The sequence below is a fragment of the Harmonia axyridis genome, chromosome 5 (genome assembly GCF_914767665.1).
Source record: "Harmonia axyridis chromosome 5, icHarAxyr1.1, whole genome shotgun sequence".
Classification (NCBI taxonomy): Eukaryota; Metazoa; Arthropoda; class Insecta; order Coleoptera; family Coccinellidae; genus Harmonia; species Harmonia axyridis.
This window is the reverse complement of record NC_059505.1, coordinates 2,207,711-2,226,097: the sequence shown is the minus strand read 5'-3', so window position 1 is coordinate 2,226,097 and position 18,387 is coordinate 2,207,711. Positions and strand designations below refer to the sequence as shown.

The following is an 18,387-nucleotide window of genomic DNA, read 5'->3' as shown; positions in this document are numbered from 1 at the left end:
TTCTTCATTACAGACGAATTGAGGGGAAACAACTCTACAAGTCTCTTGTCTAATGCATTGTTAGCGTTGGCTAGCGATGGCTAGGCATTCTGTCATCAGGTTACCCAGAGTTTCTTCCTCCTCCCTGCAGAATCTGCACTTGATGTTTTTTGCTGGACCCTTTCTCATGGGGTGCTTCCTGAGGCAACAATGCCTCGTGAGGAAGCCAGTAAGCAGCTTATACTAAGATCACAGATATTTCTTAGATCTTGCAGTATCAACGTTTCGAAGAAACTTTTTGGAATGATCCGACTTGGTAGATTCCCCTTCTTTCAGTTTTTTTCTTCTCCGGGAATTCTTCTTGTAGCTAAAATCACCTAAACCACTGGAAGGTACTGAGCCAACAAAAGGAGTTTGTGCTCCTTTTCTGGCAAGTATGTTGGCCTATTCATTTACTTTAATTCCCAAGTGACCGGAAACCCAAACTAAACAGACCTTGATATTCTTGCCTATTTTATTGCATTCAATGCATTGACTGCAGTCTGATTGTCAGAATGCACATTGAACGTTAGATAAGAGATCTTTGAAATGTGGGAACTAGCCGTGATGCATCCTTATTGTCTTCCTATTTTTTTTTTTAATATTAATTCATTTATGTAAATTTAGAATTGGCCATTTCAAGGTGAAGTTCCAAGATTGTTTTAAGTTTAGGAAACATACCTGCACGTTTCTGTTTTTGGCTATAGGGATGTTCCTTTCCAAGTAATCACAGTTGCTGAAGACTTGGTGGAATTCCCAGGAAAATGAATTTAATTTTTAGGATATAAAAAACCGATAGATCCTGCTCATTTCAGCAATTTAGGATGAGATAGGTAAATAAGAATTAAGAATTCACTTTTGTAGATCGAGTCCTTTCAATTCACAATATAAATTTTATGCAGAAATAATTAACAAAATACAAAAATCTAATTAGAATCAACGAATGGCAAATGGGCGTTTCTTATTAGTCCTAAGAAAATATTTTCCTCGTGCTGTATGTGACACTTCTTCTCCCATCATCACGTTTTCGCTCTTATTGCATTTTTGGTACAAGAATTCATCCCAACTGTCACATCTCATGGTTCGGAATTTTCTGTCTGGATACAGCACACTATCTGCAAAATAATTCCAACTCCTTCCATGGCTACAAGCTTCCTGGAACTAAAGCATCATCATTGAAATTTTTTTTGTTTCAATATACATCAAGAATATTGAATACTTCAATAATAAGTGATAAAAAAGATGGATACTTGAAAATGGAACTGCTTGCCAAAGTTTTCATTACACTGCAATATCAAAATCATTTGATCAAGTACAGGTTGTCCCAAATTCGATGCTCACTAAAAGCATTTCAAGAACTATAGAAAAAAATCTTCAACGACTTCAGTCAATCAGAATGCAGATCATAGATAACAGTCCAATTTAAAAGTCCCCGGTCTATACTATAGTAAAACACATTTTTTTGGCACAATTCGATTTTATTATTCAACATAGTTGCCTTCGAGGGCGATACAGCGATTATAGCGATTTTCGATACCATTTTTGTAGTACGATTGCTAGGCTTAAATCCATATGATTTTTAGTTAGTACCAACCTTCAAACGATACGTGTCAAAATTTACCAGCAGTCCGACCATTAGTTCGTGAGATATTGCGTTGTGGGTGTAGCTACTTTTGTTATTTGAGAAAAGATTGAAAAAAAGAATTTTGTGTACTGATGAAATATTGCTTTTTGAAGGAAAAAATACAGTTGAAGCATAATCTGCGCTTGATGAAGAGTTTCTGGGGTCTGTACCAAGAAAATCAACCATCATTGATTGGCATGTTAAGTTAAAACGTGGTGAAATGAGCACCGAAGACGGCGAACGCAGTGGACGCCCAAATAGGCTGTCACCGATGCAAAAAACAAAAAAGTTCACAAAATAATTTTGAATGACCGTTAGATGATGTTGATCGGGATATCAGATATTGTGATTTGTGAAGATATCATCTGAATGTGTACATCATATCATTCACGAATATTTGTACATGAGAAAGCTGTGTGCAAAATGGGTGCCGCGCGAGCTCACAATCGATCAAAAGCAACAACGTGTTAATAATTCTGAGCAGTACTTGAAGCTGTTTGAGTGCAATAAACCTGAATTTTTGCCTCGATATGTGGCAATGGATGAAACATGGCTCCATCATTTCACTCCGGAGTCCAATCGACAGTCAGCTGAGTGTACTGCACACGATCAACCTACTCCAAAGCGTGGAAAGATGCATCAGACCATCAACAGCGATTATTATATAGCGTTATTGGATAGTTCAAAGGATGAAATCGTTAAAAAACGGCCACTTGTCACAAATCAATGTAAACAATGGCAAAATTGCATGAATTGAGCTCCGAATTGCTTCTACATCCACCGTATTCGCCAGATCTGGCCCCCAGCGACTTTTTCCTGTTCTCAGACCTCAAAAGAATGCTCGCTGGAAAGAAATTTAGCTCCAATGAAGAAGTAATCGCCGAAACTGAAGCCTATTCTGAAGCGAAAGACAAATCGTACTACAAAAATGGTATCGATAAGTTGGAAGATCGCTATAATCGCTGTATCGCCATCGAAGGCAACTATGTTGAATAATAAAATCGAATTTTGCCAAAAAAATGTGTTTTACTATGGTAGACCGAGGACTTTTCAATTGGTCAGTTAATTCCATAAAAAAAAACACCCTGTAACTTTGTGAATATTCAGTTTATGGAACGCAAACTGCAGGTTCATACATATTAGCCTGTCTGAGTGTTTTTCAAAATTCTGATTCGTTGTTGAGTTATTGAGGGTGGACACTTTCAAATGAGACACCCTGTATAATGACAACACTGTGTATTATTGTTCCTAATTCCTTATGTCGTTTGTATTTAATAGGTTATCACATTCAATTGTGGAAAGATACACGCTTCTACAACGCCGGAAATTTTTGAATTGTTTCATTAAAATCAGTGCTCAGAATTGGTTGAATTCATGAATTGTTGTTCAAACAAACAGATTCTCAGAATTTGAAGTGATGAAAATGCACACGAAACACCACTGCATTCAGATAAAGTTGATGTGTGGTGTGCAATCCATGCTGGAATAGTGCATATTTCTTTGAAGAAAATGGTCGAAGATTAACAGTCAATGGAGAACGATACAGAACAATGTTGAAGGAATTTTTTCCTGCTGTTTTTGATAATAATCTAGAGGATATGTGGTTTCAACAAGACGATTTGGTGATGAAATTATGTGAAGAAATGATGCAGTAAATTATTCTCCCAGTGATGTTACGCATTGTGTTAAGTTAAAAGTTTATGGTGATGATACAACAACTGAGCAATTAAAAATCAACTGTTTATGAAATATGGCAACATTTATGTGAAAAGCAATGAAAAATTGGATTGACAGAATGCAGTAAGTTATCTTATTTTGCATGCATAATGGTATAATAAAACCTTTCAAATAAAAAAAATATTATGTCACTGAATAATTTATATTTTTCATTATTTTTGAAGTGTATAATTGCTATTGGAAAACCCGTTATTTATATAGCTTCTTGTTTTTACTACTCTTCCAAGAAGGTGTCAGCCGATGAAAACAAGTTGCAGATCCGAATTATGAAGTGTCCCAAAAACCAATAAGACGTTTCTGACAAGTTGAGTCTTTTTAAATTCTGAAAATTCAGATTATAATATTCGATATTTTCTACTGTCCTTAATTTTTTATTCGAGGCGGTATTTTTATCATCATAAACGTGAACCTTCTTCATATTTTCGAAGTAGATGAATTCAGAAATGTCGAGAAACTTCTGAATAAAGGAAATATAATATCACAGTGGTTCATTATTGTGTCTAAAATTGAAAACACAATTCGACACTCGTTTTTCGAATTAGAACCCTATTTTCTCATAAGACTTGCTTTGGATTCTACGAGGAAAGACAATTTTAGTATTCAAAAATGGTTTTCCTTTTCTACAAAGTATAATACTCACATCAGAGCATCCTGGTTGAGTAGCTACGCCACCATTGGGATAAAAATCTGCATGTCCCAATGGATCCAAAATCCCAAGTAAACCTCCACAACTATGAATGATGTCAACAAAGTCTGCACTTTCTTTGGAAATTCTGTCATTGAACATAATTATGTGGTCGAACCCTGGGAAAGCAGGATCCAGTCCTTGAAAAGAAAATTCATTCTTTAGATCGACATTCGATTCTGTTCAATGAGTGGTGTTTTCTTTGCACGAATTTGCCACGTTGTTTTTATCTTGAAGATAGTTCAGATAGTTTTGTGTATTTCCAAATTTGCCAACAATTTCACCACTACTGATAAATTCGCAATATTAATCATAACAAGATTTGAATGTATCCTACCATCAGACTGACAAAATTCAATAGTAATTATTTTAGTGATTATGTTCATCAATGAACACGCTGTTGTTCCATCTTATCATGTTGTTCTCCACGTCAACTGAAATCAATATTTATACAATAATGGCTTGCAATCTAACGCTTTTATGATTTTTCCTATTAATCTAAGGAGCTACTCTTGGAATGTCGTCTTAGAATATTGTTGTTTGAGAAAAATATGACTATTTTATGTAGAAGTTTATTTCAACTATTTGAGAAGACATTAACACTTCCTCGAGCTCTAGCCATAATGTATTCACCTTGTGACCTCTACCTATGCAGGAGAGAATTTACTTATGTACAGTATGGTCAAGAGTTTTTGAACCATTTGATGCACTCATAAGTTTGCATACAACTTTCAATGGAATTTGAATTTTAAAATGAATATCCCCAAGGATAGATAGATACAATTTATTTTAATTATTGGGTAATGCCAATTTATAGTACTCAATTTAATAATAATGATTTCATTATGATTCAGATATACAAAAATTGAAAATGTTCATTCGTTTACTGCCAAAGTCACCTATATACTCGCTAATCATTAATGTACCTACTTAATCTGTGTGCTCTTCAAGGGCGCATTAATATTAAAGATTATTGACGTCCCGTCAGTATTTTCCTATTTTTCTTTTTCGATATTCTGCTTGAATTTTCTGCCAAATTTTCCATAAATCTTGAAATTATTTTCAACTTTATCTCAACTCATCTAGATCTAATATGTTGTAACAGAATCATTGCATATTTCTTTTTTCAATATCCATCTTGAATTCTCCATGGTTCTGATGGCGTAATCATTTTGAAACTGAGCAAGAAACTTGAAAAGGTTTCTTGTTTCTTATGATAGTGATTCAATGCAAGACTTTCCAATGGATATTTCGTTCTTTCTTAGATTTATTTGAAAAAATGTTACTGCTGATTTTGAATATCATTAGGCTTCATCAGAACTACATTCTCAAAGTGTTTTGAAATATACAGGGTGTACCAAAAAAGTGTTAATGAACGAACATATTTTTTTATGTAACAACTTGCTCTTATTAAACTTTCATATCAAATGGAATAAATGAACCCGAGTTTGTTCAAAGTTTCAAACTTACCGTTTTCGAGAGAAGGTCTTTGAAAAAACCTAATAACTTGGAAATGAATGGAATTATTTGAATGAGATTTTGAAAGCAAAGACTGAATGAATAGAAAAATAAGTACTGACTTTTGGTAACCATAGAAAACTCTACTGGGTGTTCGAAATGAGACGTATCTTTGATGACTCATAAAAAACGTTAATATTGTGTTTATTTCAAATGGCACATTCTGTATTCATTCTCTCATTTGGTAGAAAACACTTCGAAGATATAAAATTTGATGCCTAATAACAAAATAAAATACAACAAGACAGTGTCATTCAAAATAAGAATAAGATTGAGAGATATTAACGTTTGAATAAGTCATCAACGAATTGACTCTCATTTTGAACACCCAGTAGAGTTTTCAATGATTATCAAAAAGTCAGTACTTAACTCTGTTCTTCTGTATTCACTTTCGAATCTCATCCGAACATATTCAATCATTTCGAAGTTATAAGTTCTTTTCAAAGACCCATCAATTTGTGAAAAATTGAAATTTCTCAAAGACGGTATTTAAGCATATGAAATTTCGAATAAACAGGTTCATTCATTTCATGAGATCTGAAAATTCAACAAAAAACAGGATGATTCATGAGAAAATACATATGTTCGGTCATTTACACTTTTTTGGTACCTATATCTGAATATTCCCAAATAATTGAAGAATGGAGCCCGATGATACTGTCGAGAAAAAATTCGAAAATTTCAAAACTTAATCATAATCGAGCGTCAAATGATATCTAAAAATTCAACAAAAAACAGGATTTTCTATGAGAAGAAACATACGTTTGGTGGTTTACACTGTTTTGCTACCTTCTTCCTGTCTCTTCCCAAATAATTGAAGAATGTAGCTCTAAAGGAACCCAATGATACTGTGTCGAGAAAAAAATTCGAAAATTTCAACAATTTTTCAAATTAATCGTAATAGAGCGTCAAATGAATTGCTATAGAGCAGTGGTGAATGGAGAATCCCTCTTTGCAGACGTCTGCTATATTATTAGGTCCTCTGAAGATCCCTTGGGGATCCCCATACCCTACGTCTGCTGTCAGAATAAATTTCGCAAAAACTGCGTTATCTCTTGACGTCATCTCACCTTCGCCAATCCTTTTAAGAAGAGATGGCCAAACAAAACAGCAAAACACAAGGCTAAGGCTTTAGAAGGAACCCATAGGTACATGCTTAAATGATTACCTCATCAGAAATGTATTGATCGGTGCATCGAACCCATATCTGAATATAAAGGACGGAAACATTGCAAATGAGATCACACATACTTCAAATCCTCATTAACATTAATATTGCTCGAATAATAATTACTGACGTACGCATGACAATAAACATGATGAGAAATCTCACCACCATATTACTCATTTTCCAAGGAATGCGAAAATGGTCAACAAAAACTGTGCCTCGATAACCACCATCGCTTATCGTTGAGGAAAAGAGGAAAATCATTCTCTACTATAACAGCGAGTACGACTCTGGATAACGAACATTGTCTCAGAGTTGAATTCGGTTGATAGAACGATTTTGATATGCTATTTCTTCGTAGATGTTTAGCTGTTGTTGTGACTCTTTGTGTGGTGGATTGTGCGAGAATTTTAGGGGTGTTTTACTCGCCTGGGTTCAGTCATTTCATTGCTGGAAGTACGCTTATGAACATTTTAGCGGAGAGAGGTCATAATGTTACTGTTGTGAGTCCGTTCTCAAGAAATGCCGAATTGGAGAACTACGAAGAAATATATTTGGATGGTCTCTTCAATAAATCATGGAGTGAGTTTTTTCTTTACTCGAGTGTTTTGATATTATTCAATGAGATGAAGGGGTATTTCGTTAAATATTTTCGAGAATTCTTTATTGGAATAATTTTCACAACTACTCTTCTTTCATGACTTGTTTAGGTGAGCATTTAACTCAGTACGGTCTTAAGTTGTGTTTCTTACATTCAATTCTTCTTAATTGCAGTTCAGAAATTCCATTCACATGTCGAGAATAAAATCTTCGAATTGATATCATTGGATAATTTACTGAAAAATCAATAAAAAACATATTGTACTTCACGTTCAAAGAGACTAAAAATTCTAATTACATAACTTGAACTGGCTATTCCAACTCTTGTTTATCTTCTAGTTTGCCCAGTACCTGCTAATTATTCGTGAATTTGAAAAGTCATGGTGTGTACAAACAATATGAATAATTGCAAAGAAGTGAGAATTCTCGAAAAATATTTTTCTTTAATTTTGACACTTCTTAAAGCTCATTGATTTTCGAGAAAGTTTTACCTACATCTCGTAAGTAGATACGTAAAGTAAAATTTTTGGCAATTATTGATGAAAAAAATAGTTTGCCATTACTTGTGAAAAATATAGAATGAACTACGTAAATTTGGCATTTTACAAACGTTATACTTACTCCTCTACTTCTTAGGAATAATTGTAGATATCGGATATTGAGCTGCTTCCTTAATGTTACTCTGTTATGTTGTTATCTAAATTGTACATTACAGTAAGTATACATATTCTTCTACTTTGAAGAAATTTAATGAATTATTTACGAGCAGTTTCCACTTCTTTTGAATATCAACATCATGAAACACTTGTTTCCATAGCAACGACGTAACAAATGAATTATCTGAGTTGACTAGGCGATTTAAAAGTAATCTAGGAAAGATATTCGTTGGGACATTTTTAGTACTTTGAATTCAAACCGTTACAGTTTCATCAGAATTGAAAAATATTAGGTGAAATAGGTTGGGAAACATTTGTTTTCGTTACTCGATCGTTGAGCAAAAAAACGCTCTATACGAAAAATTGTGCTTTTTCCATTCAGTTCCACAAATAACTATTATTAGAACAATTTTATTCATTTCATAGTGAATTTATAGTGTTTTTTGGAGTTGTTTCCAAGTTGTTTTAAATGATTTATTAATATTCAGTATATTATGACATATACAGGTTGTTCCACCATTGACGAGGCGCTATATTACAGTTGAGGGCTGAAATTTTCAATTTTTTTCGACACAATATCGTTAGACTCCATTAGGACTACATTCTCAAATTGTTTGGAAATACACTGGGTGTACCTACCAAAAAAGTGTAAATGGCCGAACATATGTTTTTTCTTTTGGGACAACCTTTTTTTTATTGAATTTTCAGATTTTATGAAATAAATGAATGTTCAAAGTTACATATGCTTGAAACTTACCATTTTTGAGATATTACGATTTTTATTTTAAATCGGAGGCTCTTTAATAGCTCGAAATAAATGAATTAATGTGAATAATATTCTAATAGTGAATACTAGAAGGACAAAAGTAAGTACTGGATTTTTGATCATTGAGAACTCAACGAAGTGTTCCAAATGAGACGAATCATAGATGACTCATTTAAACGTAAAAATTGGACTCATTCCATTTTAGTTTCTCAGTTGGTAGATAATTTTTCGGTAATAAACACTTGGTTCACCCTATGTATTTAAGAAAAAATTGAGAATGTAGCTATAACGGAGCCTAATTATATTTGAAAATAATAAAATTTGTCACCTAATGAAAAATAAAATGCAGGGGGTGCCATTTTGAATGAACCTGATATTAACGTTCGAATGAGTCATCAATGAATTGTCCCATTTTGAACACTTAGTAGACTTCTCAATGAGTATCAAAAGTCAGTAGCTACTTACCTTCATTTTCTAGGATTCAATCTCAAAATCTCATTTATATAAATTCATTCATTTCGAAGTCATTAAACATATGTAACTGTATGTCATTTATTCGATACAACCTGAAAATTCAATAAAAAACCGGTGTTCCATAAGAAAAAACATATGTTCGTTCATTCACACTTTTCTGGTACACCCTGTGAATTTCCGAACAATTTGAAAAAGTAGCTCTAATGGAGCCTAATCATACTGTGACGAAAAAAAATTCGAAAATATCAGCCCTTAACTGTAATAGAACATCGTATCAGTGGTGGAACACCCTGTATAGTTCTTTGCAAATTATTCAAGTTAAGATATCCAGTTTTTTTGCATAAAAACGGCGCCTCGTACGAAAAGAATGTTTTATCAAAAATTGAACGATCAATTAATTTTTTCTTCAAAAAATTGAAAGCAATAAATAGTCAGTTTTTGGGAAAAATGTTTACACCCTGCTCAAATCATCCCTAACTATACCATGCTCTGTTTTCAGGTCGAGCAGCAAGTCTCTACAGAAAAAGACAAAGTCCTTTTCTTCTGACTTTGATGGCAAACAAATTATCAGCTCCGTTCCTCGAAAAATTTATGTCTCATCAAAAATTCCAACATTTGATCAACGGAAATCGAACATTCGACTTGGTAATCGTGGAACAGTTTGCCTGTGAGGCTCTTTTCTATCTTGGACGCCACTTCAATGCTCCCTTGATTGGCTTCAGCACTCTAGATGCAAGTCAGTGGACTAACAGATACGTGGGAAACCCAACTTTTCCTAGTTTCATACCAGACGTACTTCTACATTTCGACAAGATGAGTTATGGACAACGAATACAAAACACAATCATTTACATCCTGAACGAAATACTGTTCTACACTCAAAGGGTTCCAGCTCAGGAAAAAATTCTGAAGCAGAATTTCCCCAAAGCACCTGCTCTAAAAGAATTCATGTATGAGACAGCCATAACATTTCTCAATGCTGATCCTAGTTTTCATACTCCCATACCCAAGGTTCCTAGCATGATAGACATTGGAGGTTTTCATATAAATCCCCCCAAAGCTCTGCCGAACGATCTCCAGAAAATAATGGATAAAGCTGAGGATGGAATCATATATTTCAGTATGGGCTCTGCTATGAGAAGCAAGGATATGCCTGAGGAGAAGTTAAATGCTTTTATGGAGGTGTTTTCGAAATTGGACCAAACTGTTTTGTGGAAATGGGAAAACGAGAGCTTACCCAGAGAGATCGATAATGTTGTTACGAGAAAATGGTTTCCACAACAGGATGTACTGAGTAGGTATATACATATATTTTGAAAATTTCGATTTATGTGATATAAAGTATAATCAGCTAGCTTCGTAGTTGATAGAGATAAGATTTGCGATTTAATTAAGGAGGTTGCATTTCACTGTTACCTAATAGTCTATTGTGCCCCCCATCAGAGCTATTCTCTCCATAAAGTGATCTACAGCTCGCTTTCTACACTGCCCAAAAAAATTAACGCACATTATGGAAATCTAAAATTTATTCTACACTGAAGGTGTTCTCAATGATAATTATTTTTATCAGAATTATGCATGCATATGTTATCCACTTTCAATGTTTTTCCTCAAAACAGATGTTTTTTCCCAGCAGGAATAAAAAAAGATGAGATTATCAGATTTTGAATGTTTTGGCTCCATTCTGAAATCAGTTGTTCTCGATCAATTCTAGTGATCAATAGTTTTTCTTTCGTTTCATTTTCTACACTCGATCGCTATTCAAAGCGAAACACGCAATTTGACCCAAGAGGAATGTGCCCAAGCGGTTATTTTTGCGAGAAGAAGAATTGCAGAAAGGTTTGGAGTTTCCCATACAAGTGTGTCCAGAATGTTGCAGCGATTCAGGGAGACAGGTATGAATGTCCGAAGAACAGGACAGTGTAGACCATGGGTAACAACTGCCATTCAAGAACGTTACTTGAGAGTTTCTTCGTTGAGACAACGGTTTGCAACCGCTCGCCTCCTTCAAAATCAGCTTGAGCAAACTCATGGGGTGCAAATTAGCACTCACACAATAAGAAATCGCCTCAGAGAATATGATTTAAGGCCTCGTGTCGCGGCAAGAGGCCCAGCTCTTACCCCAGCCCATCGAAGGGCGCGTTTGGATTTTGCGAGAGAGCATATCCATTGGGGAGAGGCTGATTGGGAAAGAGTTCTCTTCACAGATGAGTCTAGATTCTGCCTCTACCATTGTGATCGACGTTCCCTTGTATACAGACGTCCACATGAAAGATATGCTCAGTGCAATTTCCTGAATACTACTGGTTTCGGGGGAGGATCGATTATGGTATGGGGTGGAATATCTTTGACTGCTCGCACAGACAATGGTCGTTGATAATGGAGCTATGAATGCTGATAGGTATATGAGGAACATTCTTAAAGATCATGTAGTGCCATTTGCCCCATTCATTGGTGAAAATTTCATTTTTATGGACGATAATGCCAGACCCCATCGTGCGCGCATCGTTCAGGAGTACCTTGAAGAGGTTGAAGTCTCTCGAATGGGATGGCCAGCAAGAAGTCCATATCTCAATCCGATTGAGCAGGTTTGGGACAACCTCAATAGAAGGCTGAGAAGTTCAGAAAATCATCCAGCTACTCTTAATGACTTAGGTATCCAACTCAGAGAAATCTGGGAAGGATTAGATCAGAACATTTTAAGATCACTCATTTTGAGTATGAACCGTCGTTGCCGAACTTTAATTAACGCAAGGGGTGGAAATACCAAGTATTAAATCACTTATCAGCATTCCAGTATTTTGAAAATTGTTTATTTCTCTTCTTTCACATAAGATTCGGTGAAATCCTGAATTTTTCTTCCATTGAATGTGTCTTGTTTCATTCAAAAATTTCCCGAGAGAAGATAAAAAATAAGTTTTAAAGTCAATGTAGAGTTAACTTTCATTAAAATTGAGATTTTCAGAATGTGCGTTAATTTTTTTGCGCAGTGTAAATCCTAACTTGCATCAAACACCATTTAATTCAAGGAATACCCACTGACAATAGGGACGTAAAAAACCGATAAGAATCTCAATTTGCCTCACAGTATCATTTTCGATCAACATTCCATCATTTTTATACCATTCTAGGACATGGTAACGTTGTACTCTTCATAACCCACGGTGGTCTCTTCAGCATGATGGAATCTATCAATAATAGTGTACCTATGCTCACGATACCCATGAAAGCCGACCAGTTTCTGAATTCTGCCCGAGGAGTATCAGGTGGCTATGCAAAATCCATCGACTTTCTTGATATAACAGAATCGACACTATCTTCAGCCATACAAGAATTACTCAAGGACTCAAGGTTAGCATTCAAATCGAATTATCTCTACAAATGGTAAGTGATCTGTTTGCAGGTACAAACTTAACGCAGAAAAACGAGCGATCGTCATGAAATTGAAACCGATATCGCCAAGAGACACAATAATCTTTTGGACTGAATACGTGATTGAAAATCACGGTGCACCTTATTTGAGAGCATCATCATTGGACGTTCCGTGGTGTCAATTCGTGCTTCTCGATGTTTTGCCCATTATAATTCTACCACCTGTTATTGTACTCATTGGTTTTATTGTGCTGGTGGTTTACTGCGTAAAACTCAGTATTAAACTCTGTAAGTATCTCATGAATAAACGGATGAAATGAATGGAATCTGGTGTTATAATAGAAAATTAACCATACTAAACAAGGTGAACTAACTGACAAAGAAACTGCAACACCCAGAAGGTGCTGTTTAAATTTTAATTTGTTTTTTGGTAAAACATAGATATTATAGCAAGGAGTAAATGATTGAAATTTGGAGAAAAAGCGAAGGGTGTCCAATTTTTTTCAATGAATATGTTTATAATGTGTTTGTCCACCGCGATTATCTATACTCTCACCAACACGTCTCGGCATTGATGCAATAAGATGGTCTATTTCTTCTTGAGGAAGACATCTTCTTGAAGGATAACATCACAAGCTACCTGTACTTCATGTCTCAGAGCCGCCAAATTCCGTGAGGACTGAGGTAAATTTCCAAGCCTTCTACCCATGATGTCCCAAACATGTTCTATGGGCGAAAGATCGGGCGATCTGGACGGCCATGGCAAAAGATTCATATGGGTCGCATCGAAAAATCTTAAACAAACTCTGGCAACATGAGGTCGGGCATTACCTTGCTGAAATATTGGATTCCCGAGCCGGTTAAGGTAAGGGAGAACATATGGCTCCACTATTTCTTGAAGGTAACGCAGCGCTGTCATGTTATCTCGAATAAAGACTAAAGGTGACCTACTTACATGTGCAATAGCACTCCATACCATAACGCCTACTGTCCAGTGTACATGACGCTCAACATCAAACTGAGTTTCACGTCGTTCTCTCCAACGTCGTCTAACCCTTCTTTGGCCATCATGTACACCCAAGGAGAATCAAGATTCATTAGAAAAGACGACCTGATGCTATTCCACATTCCAATGTTGACATTCTCTGCACCACTGTAATCGTTGCCGGCAATGCTCAACCGTCAGAGGTAACACAAGATGAGGTCGATAATACTACAGTCCAAAAGACCTTATCCGGCGGTAAACCGTTCGGACAGTTACAGGATGGCCTTGTTCTCCTAACCACTCATCAGCCAAAGATCGAGTTGTAGCAAATCGGTCTCTAATGGCCACAAGTCTAAGACGTCGATCTTGAAATTATTTTGTGCCCTTTCGACGTCCGGTACCTACTCTTCTTCGATTTTGGGCATTAGTAAACCACGTTTGACAACATCTCATAACAGTAGTTAGATATCTGTTCGTACGGTTAGCGATTTCTCGAAATGACAACCCCGCTTTCCGTAGACCAATAATTCGACCTCATTCAAATTCACTTAGCTGGCGATAAATTCCGCGTACACGAGCTCTAGGCATTTTAACAACAACTAAACATCGACTTTGGATCTCCTCGAACAGCTGATTTGTTGCGAAATTCAAAAAACTTACAAAAAACTACTACAATATTTAAGTACCTAATAATAATTGTTCACACGAAAAAACCTTCACGGCGTTTTTCTTTTAAAAATCTTGCAAAAAATGGCTACAATATTTAAGTAAAACAATTGTTCACACGAAAATACCTTCACGATTTTTTTCTCCAAATTCAATCATTTACTTCTTGCCAAACTATCTATGTTTCACCACAGCTCCTTCTAGGTGTTTCTTTGTCAGTTAGTATATTTTCTTTTCATTCTTACCAGTAACTCTTCCTGGTTTTCTTCCTTCCATATCTTTCCATACTAAACCAGATACGTGGGCTCCTAGACTATGACCGATTAGATGGACTTTTTTTGGATCTACAGCCAAATTACGAATCATATCATTGATGAAAGCTGCATAGTGGTGTGCTACTTTTGGAACAAAATCCATTGGGGTGAAATAACAATAGTCCTTAGCGATTTCATGCCAATTCATAATGATGACATTAGCACCAAAATTATTTAAATAACCATCCTTAATGGTAACACATGTGTCTGACGTTCCACTAGACAACCAACCGTGAGTTATGAACTTGACTGTCTTTTTAGGGTCAAACGTAGATGCTTTTAGATGTTCAGCATTCTTTACAACTATACCTTCTGGCCTCTTTCTGTAAAAATATGTAATATACTATAAAATTCTTAGTTTTGTGAATTCAATTTACGTTGTGAACAGAGTGAATTCAATGGTGCTCATCATATAGTTCATATCTGCTGCTGATCGACCTGCCTCAGGACGCATGAAAAGAGCTTTCACTGGCTCGTTATTTTCGTCAAGCATCGTAATCGACGTTCTGTTCAAAAATGGAAACAAGATCGTGCTGTTTTGTGCCATGATCCCATCTGAAACATTTTTTAAAATTTGTAACGGAAATGGTTTCGAACTGATATGAAACCGTGGTCAAATAATCAAGGAAATAGCCAAAAACTCTGTTTGGTCTGGGTTCCTGGTCACTTTGGAATCGAAAGAAATGGAGATCAACACACTCGCCAGAAAAGGACCAAGAACTCCTTTCATTGACCCTAGAACCTTTCTGTGGTATAGGTTAATGTACCTACAAGATACTAAAGAGTTTCAGGAGAAGAAAAAACTGGAAGAGAACCACTTTGGTGGAATCCTCTTGGCTTGGATCATTCCAAAAAGTTTAATGGAAACTTTGATACTGCGAGATCTAAGAAGAATCTGAAAATAAGCATGAATATGCTGCACCTGCTCACTGGATTGCTTACAGGGTACCGCAACTTCAGGAAGCATCTCGTAGGATTGAATCTTGCAGAAAATGAATAGTGGAGATTCTGGTGACAGAATGCCTCGCCAACACTAGCAAGCACCCGAAATGCTTTGGACAAGAGACTTATTAAAGTGAGGGAGTACCTTCCTTGAAGTCATCCCAGATACTGGAGTTCATTAGAACTTTGGAACTGGATGACGAGCTGTAAACTACAATGACTTATGGAGAGATCAGCTCTCATGGGGACCAAATAGACCATAAGGTCGCAGTGTAAGGAAAACTCTAGTTTTCAAGGCATTAAATGTTGCCAGCACTATATTGAGGTGAAATTCTGAAAAAATACTGGGGGCACAAGAATGAATCGCAAAATAATATTCGATGAAAAATAAAATGGTAGATCACATGAAAAAATCGATAAATTAAATGTTTTGTTTTGCTTACTGAGTGGTTGAATGAGACGCCACATAGATTGTTTCATGTTAAAATGTAAATGAAAAAATGTTAATCTAGAAGTAGACCAAAGGATCGCAGAATAGAAATCCTAGTGGACTCCAAAGTCAACTTCCCTCGCAAGAAATGGTGTTTTGAGTCATGAGAAAATTCAGAAAATGTTAGATATTAACAATAGGACAATTTCTGTTAGCGATATTATTTTGCATGCCATAACATCTTACTGCAGGTGAGAATGCTTAAGCAGACATATTTTCATTTTAAATTATATTCATTCCTATCGATAAAAGTTTTTCTACATTCTTTTGCTGAAGGATCAAGTTGAAGAGATTATTCCTTCTAAATCACTGAGTATGAATTCTAAAAATAGATAGAATGAAGTAACATAGGAATAATTTTGTGTTAATTTCAAGCATTGGGTGCATAGTTAGAATGACCTAATTGCATTATTTTAACTCCTATCATTACTAATCACATGTATGACTAACTATTAACAAATCACGAATTTCTATTTCTAAATGCTTATTTCTTTTATCTAGTTTTTTTATTCAATGTAGTAATGTATGGTTTTCCTGTCAAAATTATCATTTTGCGGTTTTTCACGTTCGAATGATAGTGGAAAAATCGTTCCGATAAAATTTTGATTGAGAAATATAAAAAGGAAATTTTATTGTAGTATGACAAAATAATGAAATATTTCGACAGGTGGTGATGAATGTGTTTCAACGAGGAATATAGTGAAAAATATAAATTCTCGTTGCAAGAATTTATTGAAATTCGATAAAAACAACGAAACACCCAATGAAGAAGGAAACCAACTGCTCGAAGATAAGAAGGACATGAGTAAAAATCAGAGGGTCATGCCATTGGAGTCAGATCTGTAAATTTGAGGGGAATTTCCCTATTTACTTTCACACCTTAAATTTTTTTCCATAATCTTCACAGAAGAAAATGACAAAAGAAGTTTACGGTCATACATTTCCCAGAGATATGATCAATTGGATGGAAACTATGTGTATATGTTATATCAAGCATCTATATGAGAGAAGCTTCAGCAAAGACTATCACTATAAATGAACATAAATCAGTTATCTTCATTTTTATTCTATTTAAACGAAATAATTTGAATATTTGAATATATGGAAAACCAAATTTATTCTAATAAATTCAGTTCTAGTTTGAAATTTCGAGATAATCAACGTAGCCAAGAAATCTATCTGAAAATTTAGTATCTATTCATTTGTTCGTTAAGTTTTGTCTTACATTGTAACATTGATCTCCGAAATAAAATTCACAGAATTCTTTTTTAATTCTGTAATATGTGAACTTAACCAGTACTTTTCAATATATTATTTGTGCATTTGTCAGTGATATTCCCACATATTCTTCCTTATTTCAGTAATCTGGAAAAGTTTCCAAAATCAACAAAATAACGATAATTGATAGGTACTTAAATTGTAAAGAAACCGCAGGATATTCAATGAATTATGTCTTGTTACAAACGCCAAATACAAATACTCATATACCCACAATAAAAATTCAGTAAAACTCACCTCTATTCAACAAATTCAAAAAAAATGTTACGATAAGAAATTTTTCCATTTCCACTACTTCCCTTTCTGTTTAAAGTAATCCACTAATCCCAATTTCAGTGAAATATAAATATAACCTCGTTATCAAAAGAAAGCAGTACTTCGTAAATAATTCATCCAAAAATATCTTGAAGTTTTTACATTTATGCAAGTATCACAATTTTCCCCTTGAATTATTAACTTTTCTAATTGTCTTTGAATTATACATGTTTCAACATAGTTTCGCGACAAATATTTAATTTAGATGCTACCTGTATAATTATGTGGTCGCTTATTTTTTTGATACAAGGGGCGCACGAATTTTCGATAAATTTAGGGTAATATACTTATTAGGCCAATTGAAAAGTCCCTGGTGTGATGTACAGAAGGAGGTGTTAGTATTAAATCCATATGATTTTTAGTTAGTACCAACCTTCAAACGATACGTGTCAAAATTTGACATCAGTCCGACCATTAGTTTGTGAGATATTACGTTGTGAGTGTAGCTACTTTTGTTATTTGAAAAAAGATGAAAAAAAAAGGATGTCGTATGCTGATAAAATATTGCTTTTTGAAGGAAAAAATGCAGTTGGAGCAAAATCTTGGCTTGATGAAGAGTTTCCGGGGTCTGCACCAGGAAAATCAACCATCATTGATTGGTATGCTAAGTTTAAACGTGTTGAAATGAGCACCGAAGAAGGCGAACGCAGTGGACGCCCCAAAGGAGGCTGTCACCGACGAAAAAATCAAAAAAATTCACAAAATGACCGTAAAGTGAAGTTGATGAAGATAGCTGAAATTGTGAAGATATCATCTGAACGTGTACATTATACAATTCA

General features: G+C 35.1%; 2 protein-coding genes across 2 annotated transcripts; one reads left to right on the top strand and one right to left on the bottom strand.

The window, feature by feature from the left end:
* Nucleotides 1-883: 883 nt before the first annotated feature.
* On the bottom strand, nt 884-15,490 carry LOC123679709 (lipoprotein lipase-like). The gene is made up of 4 exons (XM_045617126.1): nt 14,961-15,490; nt 14,515-14,906; nt 4,020-4,204; nt 884-1,179 (listed from the first exon to the last, which is right to left on the bottom strand). The coding sequence occupies exons 1-4, from the start codon at nt 15,128-15,130 to the stop codon at nt 955-957; spliced, it is 972 nt and encodes a 323-aa protein (XP_045473082.1). The 5' UTR covers nt 15,131-15,490; the 3' UTR covers nt 884-954.
* LOC123679706 (UDP-glycosyltransferase UGT5-like) lies at nt 6,894-17,308 on the top strand. The gene is made up of 5 exons (XM_045617122.1): nt 6,894-7,332; nt 9,746-10,540; nt 12,378-12,597; nt 12,650-12,906; nt 16,683-17,308. The coding sequence occupies exons 1-5, from the start codon at nt 7,095-7,097 to the stop codon at nt 16,859-16,861; spliced, it is 1,689 nt and encodes a 562-aa protein (XP_045473078.1). The 5' UTR covers nt 6,894-7,094; the 3' UTR covers nt 16,862-17,308.
* The last annotated feature ends 1,079 nt before the right edge of the window (nt 17,309-18,387 follow it).